This window comes from Gavia stellata, chromosome 3 (assembly GCF_030936135.1).
Source record: "Gavia stellata isolate bGavSte3 chromosome 3, bGavSte3.hap2, whole genome shotgun sequence".
Classification (NCBI taxonomy): domain Eukaryota; kingdom Metazoa; phylum Chordata; class Aves; order Gaviiformes; family Gaviidae; genus Gavia; species Gavia stellata.
Window position 1 is genome coordinate 3,318,073 of NC_082596.1, and position 14,388 is coordinate 3,332,460.

General features: G+C 43.0%; 1 protein-coding gene across 1 annotated transcript in view; it reads left to right on the forward strand.

Moving 5' to 3' along the window:
* Window positions 1-14,388, forward strand: part of TSNARE1 (t-SNARE domain containing 1) — a 484,504-nt gene that overhangs the window by 195,832 nt on the left and 274,284 nt on the right. Inside the window, exon 5 of the mRNA XM_059815553.1 lies at window positions 10,546-10,636. Within this exon, the coding sequence (XP_059671536.1) occupies window positions 10,546-10,636 (91 nt within the window). The remainder of the gene's footprint in view (window positions 1-10,545; window positions 10,637-14,388) is intronic.

A 14,388-nucleotide genomic window follows, 5' to 3' on the forward strand; every position in this document is an offset into this window, starting at 1 on the left:
CTAGGACAGGAACAGGAGGAGAGAGAGAAAACAAGACCAAGTTGTGCAGCGCTTAAGGCCACTGTGTTTGCTGTTGCCGGGAAGTTGATGGAGCTGGTCACAAAGGTAAAACATACCCAGTATCAGCAAAAATGCCGTTATTAGAGCAGAGATTCCCAACTCATGGTACGTGAAGCAGCCAGATGTCATACTTAGGAGCAGTGGGAGCAACTGCCTTGGAAAGGAGCTGTGAAGGTAACGTTGTTTGCAGCTTCTCATTCTGATCCCATTACCATTGTAACGGGAGGCTGAGAGCTACACTTCTGGCTCAGGGCATGGGAGTGTGTCTAAGACTGGGATGAATTGTAGGTGGGTGAGGAGGTGGTTTGGGCATTCCATATCAGAGGAGATGTGATCAAAGGACCAGAGTGAGAAGTCCTGATACCTTGGTCTCGGTTGCTGGAGTTGTGCAGGTGAAGGGTGTGAGCGGCCACGCTTTACAAGTTCGTGGAGATGTAATGGGGCAGGAGATTATGTCTCAGCTCAGGGGATGGGGTTGGGGTTATGTTCTGAGAATGCATGGATTTGTGATAAGGCATAGGAGTTTAGAGAGATCAGTATATAGAAGTATAGTAGTAAACTGTTGTTGGTGGTGTGGTTTAACCCTAGCCAGCAATTAAGCACCACACAGCCACTTGGTCACTCCCCCTGCAATGAGATGGGGGAGAGAATCAGAAGGGTAAAAGTGAGAAAACTCATGGGTTGAGATGAAGACAGTTTAATAGGTAAAGCAAAGCAAAATAATGAATTCATTCACTACTTCCCATCGGCAGGCAGGTCTTCAGCCATCTCCAGGAAAGCAGGGCTCTGTCACACATAATGGTTACTTGGGAAGACAAACTCCATCACTCCGAATGTCCCCCCCTTCCTTCTTCTTCCCCAGCTTTATATGCTGAGCATGACGTCCTATGGTATGGGATATTCCTTTGGTCAGTTGGGGTCAGCTGTCCCGGCTGTGTCCCCTCCCAACTCCTTCTGCACCCCCAGCCTACTCAACGGTGGGGTGGGGTGGGGAGCAGAAAAGGCCTTGACTCTGTGTAAGCACTGCTCAGCAGTAACGAAAACATCGCTGTATTATCAACACTGTTTTCAGCCGAAATCCAAAACTTAGCCCCATACTAGCTAGTATGAAAAAAATTAACTCTATCCCAGCCAAAACCAGCACAGTGTGAAGTTGTTGTTTGTTTTAGGAATTAGAGAACATGGGAATGGTGTTTGGTTTTGGCGAAGTAGGTATTGTTGGGCGTGTGGAAATGGTAGGGACAGAAAATTTAGTTCCTTCTCTGTAGGACAGGTAGGAGTGATGGTTGAGCCCAGGGAGGTGAGCTGTGGGGCAGCAGAGCAGGTGTTATAGGGTCTGGTTTGGGAACATGAGCATGTTTGAGCACATAAAAGAACCATATTAAGATCACGGGTTTTTGGGGGCAGAAAGGTGTGTGTGTACTGTGTGATACATCAGAAATCCAGAAGAGGCTTATCTATTTAGAAGGATATGCTCCCACTGCACGTGGACTCTACAGATCAGCCGTGTTTGAAGTAGGCTTGTCTGGCAGAATGTCCTGAAATCCCAGGTGACTAAACCCAAAATCATCATATCTCATCTGAATGGACTTTCCAGGTGGAAAAGAAAGAGATGTCAAGAGAAACACAGGCTGTGGGATACATACACATCTGTCTTGGAAGCCAAAAGCTATGCCACTGCCTCTGGCAGTGTTGGTACTGAAGAAAATTAAATAGATTAAACTGCTAAATGCTCAGTTCCTTTGTGTGATACTTCACTGTTAGTGGATTATGCATCCATCTTCAACATCTGTTGTAAATGCCAGTCCATTTGCATTGTCCAGACAGCTTAACTAATTGATATTTACAGTGCAACATTTAACTTCAATATGAAGGTTTATGAAGGCTTTCTTCAGTGCCTAAAAGGTGGATTTCTAGCAAACCTGATGTCCCGCTGGCTTTCACAGCTGCTCTTTTGAAATAGTGTCCTCACATTACCCGTTAAGGAAATCAGTGTGTATCAAACCTTCCTCCAAGCTGGTCTGTAAGTTTTATGGTGACATTTCCTTCATTTGTCATCTGGGATGAGGGGGGGGTGGGGTGTCAGTGTAACTTCATCAGATGTGTTTCCTTTGCTGACCTGCTTCTGAAACCCATAGCACTTGATTCCTGCCATGGTTGAACACGAAGCCTTCGTGTTTGTGTACTGCTGCAGTCCTTCTTGGATGTTTGTCTGTTAATTCTTAAAGCTGAGCTTCTTGGAGATGATAAACCACCTGTTTTTGCACTTTAGACTGCAAAAGAATTGGTTGGTCATTGCCTTTCCTTTTAGATTCCTTGCTAGTCGAAGGGTGGATATTTTTCATAGGTTTATAAGACAGTCTGTTTGCTACACATTGACAATTTCGGTGGTACAATTGCTGCTAATGCCTTTTCTTTCTCACTTAAAACCTGATTGAGGAACTGGGTTTAGGCACATCGCTTAATTTAAGTATACACATAGGAGCGTTTGTGCTTTAATACCCCTAACTAGAAATACACAAATAATAACAGCAAGCTGAAAGGTGTCTCAAGCTCTTTGTTTGCCTTTGATTTCTTGCTCACTTCACAAAATAACAGAACACCTCACAGTCATCTGAGTGAAATGGATTCATTTTTCAGTCAAAATTGCCTGTGTTTAAGCAAAGTTGGCTTTTTTTTAAAATGAAACATGTATTTTCTGGGGTGAAAATGCCTGTGTCTCGGAAATTTGTGTGATTTATTCCCTTTTTGCAAATGTTTGCTCTGGATGTTCTTGCCACCAAAAAAATCTGGTGGCAGGAAAACACATGAAACAGCAAAAGCAACTTTTAAAATCAGAATAAAGCCTCAAAAGATCTGCATCTCTGTTCACCAAAACTTTTCATACTCCAAGGCACAAAGGGCTGGCTCTTTTTTTAATGATGGTTTCAGCATAGTTTCTCAAGGAGAGCTAAAGCAATCGATCACTCCTTCACATCAGTAAAGTGCCCTTCATCTTTACTTTTCACAGTGCCATACTGAGTATTAAACCCACGTTAAATGCTAAAACCAAGAGAGCACGTGTAGGAAGGGTAACAGGGTAAACTAATCTGCAGTGCAATTTATCTCCTGTCCATTCGTCCCTGTCTTTTCTACACACATGTGTGCATGTAGGAAACGTTCTTGCACACTCGTGCACCCACGCTCACTCATCCAGTCTATCCAAATGTCTTCATTGGTTAGGATTGGTGCATATAGGGAGGGGGGTGTATTGCCATATCGTTGGTAATATAGCAGCATGTCCTATTATTTAAAAAAAACCATCCAGCGATGACAGAAAACCTGATGTAGTGTGAAGTGGTGCTCTCAACACCACCCGTGACCCTAAAACTATATAGGACTGCTAGCTAGAGACGGGGATGTAGCCACTGGGATTAACATCAAAATACAATAGGTAGGACTGCCATCTCCTGCAGTGACATGCAGAGCCTGGGAATGTCCCTGGCTCAGCCCCACACTCAGCAAGCTCTTGCCATAGAGGGTTTTATGGCTGGGAGCTTCCTAAATAAGGCGACAGGGGCTTCTTTTCTTTCTGATTCTGCTCTGAAATACAGGAGCTAATTTCTACAGGAATTTAAATTATGAGAAAACGTATTTAAGCAGATACATCAGTTGGCTCTTTTATCTGCACGAAGTCCTTGGGATTCGATAGATTATTGCATTTTGTGTCTGTAGCTTCCAGCCTGTGTTCTGCACAGGCATATTATAAGAGGAAGTTTGCATATATTGGGATCCACATACACAGTGTTTCCAAAAAAGATTTAGAGGTTAAAAAAATTAGACAACATCCACGTCTCTGCAAATTTCAGGGGAGGGAGACAGTTTCTAACACTCTTTTGTGGTATAAAAAATGTCTTCTGTGTTTGTGAGCTACACGCAGGACTCAGAAAATGTGTCATTCTCCCTGTCTCTCCCTGCAACTTGACTGGCTCCATTAACGCCTGCTACAGAGTCCTAAATGCAGCAACCCTCAGCCTTAGATGGGCATAATGCTTCTGAAAACCCTGGAAAGACAGCTCTGATCCAAGCTTCAGCAAAGAGCTGTAGTAAATTACTGGAAGAAAGGTGTAGTAACAACTATATGTAGATTGTATGTTGCTTAGTTGCTTTCTGGTGTTGTTACAGGCACCTCTGGCTATGCTGCTGAGAATTGCTGCAGGGATACGTCCCGGTAACCTTTCGGTGACAGATGTTAAGCCGTGGTCCACTCGTTAATGCAGAAATGCGAAAGGCACAACAGAATTAAAAAGCACAGACAAAGCAATCAGAATAGTCACGGTTTGATGCCATTTCTTTTAGGGCGCTAAAAGGATTATCGGGGCAATGCTGGAAATGCTGGTGAATGTTAAGAGCTCGTGGAGGGCAGCAGCGTCCTTGGGCTGGAAAGGGAGGGACCTGCTTGCTCTTTGCAGAGATGTGGTGCAGGAAGATGGTCTACTTCTGCACACCCTAAGTTGCAGGAGCGGTTAAAAAGAAGTAAGCAGTTTATTAGCACCTGGAGGAAAAAAAATGACTATCATGATCAGTAGGCTCCAGGGTTCATCAAAATGAAATTATGGCGAATTAAATTAATTTCTGTCTTTGATAAGCTAAGAGGCTTACTGGATAATGAGAGGGAGGGAGGTGTAATATAGCTCAGTGCTAGCAAGGCGTTTACAAAGGATCCAAGGGGCTCTTTCATTAGGAAATAAAGTGAAACTTGTAAAATTAAAACTTACTTGGGAACAGTATGGGGGGGAGAAGGAAAAATAACTTGCGAGGTGACTAATGGCAGTGACATTGTTAAGCTGCTTCCCGTGGGGTCCTGTTTTGAGTGCTCTCTGAGCTGTCAGTAATGACTTGACAGATGGAGTCTGAGGCGATGCTGAACTAATCTGTAGGTGATGCAGGGTTAAAACAGGGTCTTATATACTGTCCTGGAGATCATTTAGTTGAAAAACACAAACCTGAATTGCTGGCAGCAGGTCAACTAGCTGCTTGCAAATACTGGTCAAATTCTGTAGGGGAGCAAAAGCATCCTCCTTATTTTGGTAACAACTGCTTCTTCATTTTCTATTACTTATTTTCAAGAAGCAGTGCAAAAAAAAAAAAGGTGCCTGATAGGTATTAAAAATACCGTGGAAAATTTTGCTAGGGTTTGCATTGTTGTATATTGCCCTGGTTGCATTTTTGTGATGAAATTTGTGAGGACTGCTATCTGACTACAATTCATAGGTTTTAATCCAGAACTGCTGAACAACGTAGCTGCTAGCCTATAGCCATGTTCGTCTCTAGAGATGACACAGCACCCGTGCCAGGTGAATATGAAATACCTCCCCTTCTCTTCCCACACAACCGCAGACCATCCCCTAAGCTCCTTAAAGAAAAATAGCGCCACATCTCCTAATACTTTCAAGTGACAGGCAAATTGGAAATCTATGATGCTTTTATTATAGAATATTGTGCGGTTTGAAACTTGAAAGTAGCGGTCCGTTTTTCTCCTGACTTTTACTCTGCTGGATGATTTACACCCATGTAAAGGGGTTTGCTGACAGATCAGAATCAGAGCTCTTATTTTGCTCTGTTGTACATGGTTCCTCAACATGCACCATGAGATCCTAAAGAAGAAAGGGAAGAAAAGAGTTGCAAGTGTCAGTTTGGAGCCAGAACAAGCAGATTTAGCCTTTCTTAGTTTGGTGATTGTAACACTACAGTAAAGATACTTTAGGGCTTGGTGAAACAACCTTTCCTCCTAGATCATCTTTCTGCTTTGTTTACATCTGCAATAAATACTTATAGATGAGAGATGCTCACTGCGTTCGTCATGCAGAAGCAGAGCCAGCAGCCCTAGAGAATGAGCTGTGGGGCTGTCTACTGGCAGTAAGTTAGAGCGGTCTAATGCAGCATAAGTTTCCATCCTATAGATAAGTGTTTGCTAATACAGCTGTTGAACACATCAGCCTGGATCATCCGTTTCTGGAAATATCCTTAGCTCTGCTGTAGGATCATCCTGGCTGTATAGGAGACACCCAAAAGTGGTGGGTTACCACTGAAGGGTGGACTTCTCTGCTGTGCCTTTGGAGGTGTCCCTCTCCACAGACCGCGAAGGACCCGGTCGGCTCTGCTCTGAAGTTAAGCACCTTGATCAGGTGGAGAAAGGGGAATAGGAGCCTCAGGGACTAAGAACCCCTTGCTACTCTATGGCTGTGCCTATAGCCAATGCATAAAGTTTTATATACATATATTTATAGTTTGCTGAGGCCTATCATCAGCTCCCACCGACATCAGTCCTTCACAATATCCAGCTTTAAGACAGGGACGAGATTGACTGAAGTCTTATGGTGTGAACAATTTCCTTATGCATGCCTGATGCACTTCTACATATTTATGTCTCCAACAACAATGGAATATATGTAGATGCATATACTCAACCTATTTCTCCTTAAGCCACAGATCATGCAGCTCAGTGCTCTGCTCCCCATACTATAATTTTTACCTCTTTTTGTACATGAAAACTGCAGTGAGTGGTAAGCATTACAGCTGCTGTGCAAAAGATAAGTATATTGTTTAAGTTACGCTGCGCTACCTGGCTTGACTGTAGCCAAACCTACTTGACCACCCAGCTCTTAAATGTGTAAAACTAATCCATTGCTATGCAGTTGCACAGCGCCAAAGGGGATACTACATCTAATGAAGTTTAAGCCAGTACAGTAAAGGTATCCTTGATCTGTACCTGAAAAACTTATTATTGCTCTTATAATAGGGATCAGATGAAAGTAAAGTAAGCCATATCCTGTATTATAAATGAAAATGCCTTTCTCCTGCTGGAACTAGAAAATAAAGCTCTTTGGGATTACTGTGAGTGGCAGCAGGCACAGTGAGGCAGAGAGATGTCTTTCCCTTGTCGGTCTTTGCTGTTGTGTTTGGGGTCTGATTATTTTTTGTTGACTTGGTCATTCATCAAGTGTCTCAAGGAAACGGCGCAAACAGTAGTTAAGCTCCTTCATTCTGTCCCTGCGGAGAAGGGAAGCAGCCGTCATCGCATCTGCCTCTTCGCTATGCTCATTTTAAAACTGGATAAATAAATTAGAGATATGATCGCTCAAAGAACAAACTGTAAGCAGCTGCGTGCTGGGGATTATGGATTCGGTGGACCGTACTTTGCTGGTAAAGAAAACAGCAGCCATAGGAAACTCTTAGGCAGCAGTGTGGCATCTCGTGTATTATTTAGTGCATTGTCTTTGCAATCTTTGTGCATACAGAAACGCACAGCAAGAGATGTTATTCTTCCTAAGAGATGCCCTTTTTGTTTTTACTCTTAGAGTGCTTATTTTCAGAGTAGTGCTGTAGACAGATAAGTCTTTTACAACGTTTATATTTTAGGTACTCGGTAGCTCCGCAGACTGAGTATTTAACTTACTATTGTGTGGAGGGTTTTTTCAGAAGCAAATTTTATTCATCAGAGACACCCCTTTAATTATGTTCGACACTTCCATGGAGAGAGGAATATAAAGAAAGCTAATAATAATAATAATAATAATAATAGTGACATATCTTGTTACCATTACATATTAAAATAAAATGCTGCAGGGAGTGGAGTTTCAAGGCCTCTTTTTTAATGAAGATCTTAATAGCATTTAATGTAAATTAAATATAATCACTGTCTGATTCCTGAGCATATCTCTGAGGCTGAAGAATAAGAAGTTAATTGCACTGACAACATAGTGGGAAGTGCCAAAATCAAGCACCAGCATGTTGGTTAAAGTGCATTTTGAATTAAGAGACGGAAGGCAGAACTTTTATTTCTTGTACTCCCGCTCCCAGTTATTTTGCAGCAGTTCAGTGCAAAGTTTGTGTGCGTTGTGGATTTATTACATAAGATATCTAACATAAAATTTACATTAGAATGCAAATGAAGGAGACTTTAGAGATTGGGAAGGATCAAATACATGAGTCTAACAAGCCATTTTACTTTGGGGATGGGGAATTGCCGGTATGTAAATCCCTGGCTCGTTCTGTGGGCAGATAATTTAATGAGGTCTGCAAAATGGCTGGACGTCAATTCCAGCATCTTGCATTGCATTAAGAGGAATTAGTTGTGGAAGTCTCAGTTTCGAAACAGCTGCTCATGGAATTCGTGCACTTGGTGGCAAGGTTTACTTGATTAAAAGATTGGGGATCAGGCTAACCGCGTACTCCTCAAGGTACGCGATGTGAGAGGATTCAATTCCCAGCTCCCTCTCTTGCAATGACAATGTGGAATATCTGTCTGTGATAGATATGACCTCTTCCATCTCAAATTAAAAGTGATGTAATTAGTCAGCTGGTGCAATGGGTCCTGGGATCATAAATAAATGAAATGCATTTTGATGAATGAATGCAGAAATGGTATCTTAATTTAACTAAGGAGAGCTGAGAATAACTAGTTATTGGATACAGTCCTGTCTTCATATGAGATTATTTCTCTTTCCTGTATGGTGCCAAAGGAGTCCATGCCTTCTGTGAGCTTCTTGAACCCTTAACATACATCTGAATTACTGTTCTGCAGCTAAGAGATGTTATCCTTGTTGTATGCTACCTACTTCTTGTATAACTGGTAGGTACAATGTATAAAATTAAGTGTACTTTTGTCCTAGACAGCTTTCCCACCTGAGCTGTCTGCACAGAGATTTTGCTTAAGTGGAAAAAAACTGCCAAACTTTGCTATGGGGGTGAATATCGCAGTCCGTGGTGCCTATGTCCCTCTTCCCTGAATAGATGGGCCCCTCACTACAAGAAGGACATTGAGGTGCTGGAGCATGTCCAGAGAAGGGCGACGAAGCTGGTGAGGGGTCTGGAGCACAAGTCTTCTGAGGAGCGGCTGAGGGAACTGGGGTTGTTCAGTCTGGAGAAGAGGAGGCTGAGGGGAGACCTTATCGCTCTCTGCAACTACCTGAAAGGAGGTTGCAGAGAGGTGGGTGTTGGTCTCTTCTCCCAAGTGACAAGCGACAGGACAAGAGGAAATGGCCTCAAGTTGTGCCAGGGGAGGTTTAGGCTGGATATTAGGAAAAATTTCTTTCCTGAGAGAGTGGTGAAGCATTGGAAGAGGCTGCCCAGGGAGGTGGTGGAGTCATCATCCCTGGAGGTGTTCAAGGAACGTGTAGACGTGGCATTGTGGGACATGGTTTAGTGGGCATGGTGGTGTTGGTTGATGGTTGCACTTGATGATCTTACAGATCTTTTCCAGTCTTAGTGATTCTGTGATTCTGTGTGACAGTCTGTGAAGTGCTTGTTGAGAGGTCTCAATTTATTTGTAGTTAAGGTTGCATTTGGTAAAGACTGTTTGGGAGCTGGCCTTGTTCCTCAAAGGGGGTGCTGAAAGAGTTGACATAAGTCTTGAAAGAGCTGGTGTCTATCAGTGCTGACAGAAAAGTAGCAAGGAGCTGAAGACCCAGGACAGGCCATGGGTCTTCAGGACAGAGGGGCCATAAAGAGTCATCTTAACATTTTTTAATCAAAGAACTTCCATTCACTCCACATGCCGCCCACCCTGAAATCATAGCACTGACAAATGAGTATTTTCAATACAACCATGGCTCAAATGTATCCTCTAAAGGAGAATAAAGATCATTTTCTCCAGGTCTTTCTTGAGTCTTTCTAGAGTTTGTGACTGAAGCATTATGGAAAACCACCCCTTTCTGACTAAAAATATGTGAAGTGCTCCCTGGGGAAGCTCAGAGGCTGAAAATACCCTGTTGACCTTATAAAGCTTGAGAACTAGTGGACTGAGCTAATAAATACCGTTGGGCAGCATTTATGTCTCTCCCCCCTACTTTGTGTGGTCCCAAACAGCGAAACCAGCAACCAGTGCTTACAAGAAATAATGATAATGGAATTTGGGGTGTAAAGGAGAGGGACAACCATGACTGGAGAGGGGAGCAGGTTTGGCACCCTGCCTGCCTGTTTCAGTGCTCATAAAGCAACACTGCACCTTTGCATTCACAGTGCTTTCCTGGAGATACTATGTCATTAGCAGGTAGATGATCACGGTGAGTAAATTTGTTCTGCTCAATTTCTGTCTCTTCAAATTTCTCTTCTAAGTACAAAATTTTCCTGGGCAAGGCATCAGGTAACTCACCAGTCCCATCTCTTTTTGCTATACAGCCCTCTTTTCGACAATTTTAGTTGCAATACCAGCCATCTCTGATGGCCTTGTTACCTGTCCACCCCCTTTGACTTTGCAGGTCCACAGCCGTTGTCTTTGTGCTGATCGCAGGAAGAACATCTTGGCCAGCTCCTTGCTAGTATTTCCTACAGCCTTCTGGCTGCCATTGCTGGTCAAGACCCCGGTCTTGCGTAGTCCTACTGTGGCTCCATGTGCTGTGTATTGTTTTGTCTCAATTGCTCTGCAGCTTGAAAAAGTTCTGTGAGTGTCTCATTATGCAATTGTTTTCAATTGCAATTCTCATCATCTCTTCTCTTCTGCAGGCATGCAACCCAGCAGGAGACTAATAAAACCATCACGACTAGCACCAAAGCCATCAAGCAGCTATCTGAGGTTGTCAGAGGCTCATCCAGGGTACGTGTCATTCAAGATGCTGTTGGGGGAGAGTGCCGGGGCTTACAGAGGGAGGAATAATGAAAAAAGAAGTGGTAGTGGGTGCTTTAAAGCTGTTGAGCTCCATGTCTTGTTATAACTTACTTTCCTGTAACGCAATAAGCATACCTTGCATTTATAAATTACCAATGGGAAAACAACTGTTCTTCTCCCAAAACTGGATCGTGTGGAACTGGAAGTCAAGAACTCAGCAACAAAGCCTTGATTAGCTCACACCTGTCTCAGGGTCTCACTCAGTTTGGGTGAAAGTCCTGCAGAAATCATCTGGCTCCGCATGAGTTTGGTATTGGTTAAAGACATAGTTGTGCCGTGGGTGCAGATGAGTTTGGAAGTGTGTTGAAGTGTCTGAGGAAAGGGCAAAGCAGTGGAATATGTCTGGATATGACACTCATTCAGTGCTGTATGCTAGTGCAAAGGCAGTGGTGGGGATAGATAATTACAGGCTGTGGCCAGATCAAAGCAGGACTTTGAATTACAATTTACGCCACAGCAACCCCATCTGTTGTACGGACAGACTGATCTTGTGTCGTCAGTAGGTTCAACTCATAAGAACATCATTGCCACAGGGGTATGAATGATGCCCATCCCCTAGTTCCCAGTGGAGCGACTGGACAAACAGAAGGTTTCTGACCTTTGCACAAAGACCTTTATACCCCGTATGTTCCTGCTGATGTTGGCTTGTGGTACACATCGTTGGGAAGAACAGAAGCATACTGTGGGGGGCAAACCCCAGCTGGTGTGAGAGTTGAGGGGAAGTTTCGCCCACATAACAGGTCATTCAGCAATGAAATGAGAATAAGGACAGTTTTTTCTACTTGATTCTGCCTAGCAGTTTTATATTACGTTCTTGTTTCCAGCGTCCATATAGTTTCTGTGTCAGCAACTTACCTGAATTGGTGTTTTATCCTCACTCACTTCCTACCATTTTCCGAAGTCCTGTATTACTACAACTCTGTTCTCCCTGTCCTTCCACCTAGAAAAAAACCACTGCTCTAAATGCACAACTCATTTCTGTCCAAGTGGTTTTTAGAGCCTGGACTTACATCACTTGCCAACAGGCATATGAGATAAGGATTAAGAGCTGAATCGCCCCAGGCTACCTTTGTAACCAGTGGAGGACCATGTGCAATTCAGCCCACCTGAAAAAATGAATGAGTGATGGTCTACTCCAGAGGATGGAGAGGGAAGCCTGGAATGACTGTTCTCCATACATAGACATTGACTTTATTTATGCAGGCATCAACCTTAATACTTTGATCTTTGCTAACATGTTGCTTTGATCAGTGGTGGACTACAAGGACTATTTTTTTTTTTTCCTTTTGCTTCCATACTCTGAGAACAATTACATCAAAGCGTGATGAAACAGAAGTTGCTTTCTTGGAGATATGGGGATCTGGGCTGTTTGGTGTTGATCTTCTGGCTCCCTTTTGTGACATAAATTGGGTCCAAAGGGAAATCAGGCAAGGTCACGTTAAACCCAACTATAGTGCCACACAAGAATGTCATTATTTGCCTTTGAAGCCCATGTAGTGTCCACTGGGGACTCTCAGCAAAATAGCTTTTACTGTCATGGGGAGAAAAATTGCTAAGTTAAAGGGAGAATATTTAAGGGCTGAAGGAGATAGACACACAAACAATTATAGTAATATGAGGAATAAACTTGCCGCTCTCCATTGGCATCGCATAATAAATTTTTCTGCTCCCCGGTCAATTAATTTAACAGATTTTATTTTTTTAACTCCTCTTTTCTAACAGTGTGCAGTTTAAGTAATTAAACCTACAAATTTTGATACAAAGCCTGTACCCCTCTTCCCTTAGATAGAACAAATAGTTCTGGTGGGTATTGGCTGCTGGTTGGTAAGTCCCTCTTGGGGGTCTGGGCAGCATTGCAAACTTTCTTCCCATAAAATTTCTCAAGGCATGAAAAGGCTTCCATTAATGTAGAGCTTTATAGTCAGTCCTTTCCGATCCATTATTCTGTGCATTGCTTTGCATGCACACACAGACAAGAATTTTTTTTCTTTCTTCCTTATTTTCCACCAGTAATGCACTGCCAGCAAGGTGCACTGTGGGAGTTTCTCTGACTTCCCTTGAATCTCCAAGTGCTGCTGGAGCTATGGGAGTCAGGATGCCCAACTGAGCAAATTGATAGTATTTCAGGAGCAAAGATACTGATGTAAGTGGACAAGCGTCTTACAAGGCGGGAGACTGATGTAAAATAACACATGGCTATTTTAGGGCTTCCTTTCAAACTAACCTCAAAGGACTTAAAAAGACAGGCCTATCTGGAATTCCAGGTTTTTGTAGGATGAGTGCTGGACCATTAGGGTGGCAAACTTATCTTCTTTTGCATGTGTAATGAACATAAGGTTTATAGACCTTTATCTGTAGAATGGCAATAATGATACTTGCCCTGTTCCAAAAATGGTTTTAAATCTTTGGATGAAGAACTGTAGGACTGGGATATTCTTCTGTGTATGAAAATACTACCATTAAAAATTAAAGATGTTTATCCCATCCTTTATAAAATTCATTTTTGTATTCTTAAGCAGTTGTCTGAAACAGCTGAAATTGCTGTAAAGTGAACATTTCTGCTTAGGAGCTTTCGTGTAGATTGGGTTTTGTTCGCTACTTGGTTTTTAAGGTGACACCCCACTTCCTTGCAATTGATTCTCCTCTGTAAAACGTGGACACATGAGCTCCTGCACACCTGAAATCTGAGATCCAGGCGTTAGAGTAATTCCAGGAGAATTTCCGTTGCCTGACAGTGTTTGGGTTTGGTCACTCCATCTGAGAGCAGTGATTTTGCAGAATGTTGGATAGTTACATCGGGCTAGACTGGGGTCTTCCTTACGAGAACTTTTGTTTAAAATGTAGATTGGTATCTTGCTGGGGCAAGCTCCCGAGAGAAAGGCAGTGACATTTGGGTACATGTTTTGGAAAACATGGAGATAAGTTGGTTTCTGACAATCAGGCCCTAGGTCAGTCAGAAGGAAGGTTGTTGTGGCTGATGGACCTCTCAAGTCCAGTAAATTGCCCATTGCCATCAAATGGGGTGAAGAACTCTGTCATGGGGTATCATACAAATAAAGGACTTTTTATAGGAGGACCCCTTGGGTTATCATCTCCAGCAGATAATCCAAGGCTGGATTTTAGTAAGTGGAAGCAGGATACAAAGCTACAACCATTCTGTTCTTTTGATGGCGGTAAAGTATTTATTTGCTTGCATTTCACAGTCTTTAAGAACTGGTGTTGGAGTGAGACCCCCTTCATACAGTAAGCAGGACAGCAAAATGTCCCACTATATATCCCTGCCACAGAAGGTGTCCAGCTCAGATAGCAGACCACACAGTAGTCATGACTTGAGTGCTATCTTGAATATCTAAGGTGACTTTTTTAATTGTTTTGGCCTGAAAGAGCAAAGCATATTGCGCTCCCTTCCTAAAATAAAACCTCATAGCATCCTGGCAGCCCCAGTGAAATTGAATTTTTTAGACTACTGTTTGTACCCACCTTGTTTATTTAGTGTCTCACAGAATCACAGAATCACTAGGGTTGGAAAAGACCTGTAAGATCATCAAGTCCAATGATCAACTAACACCACCATGCCTGTTAAACCATGTCCCACAATGCCTCGTCCACACATTTCTTGAACACCTCCAGTGATGGTGACTCCACCACTTCCCTGGGCAGCCTGTTCCAGTGCTTCACCA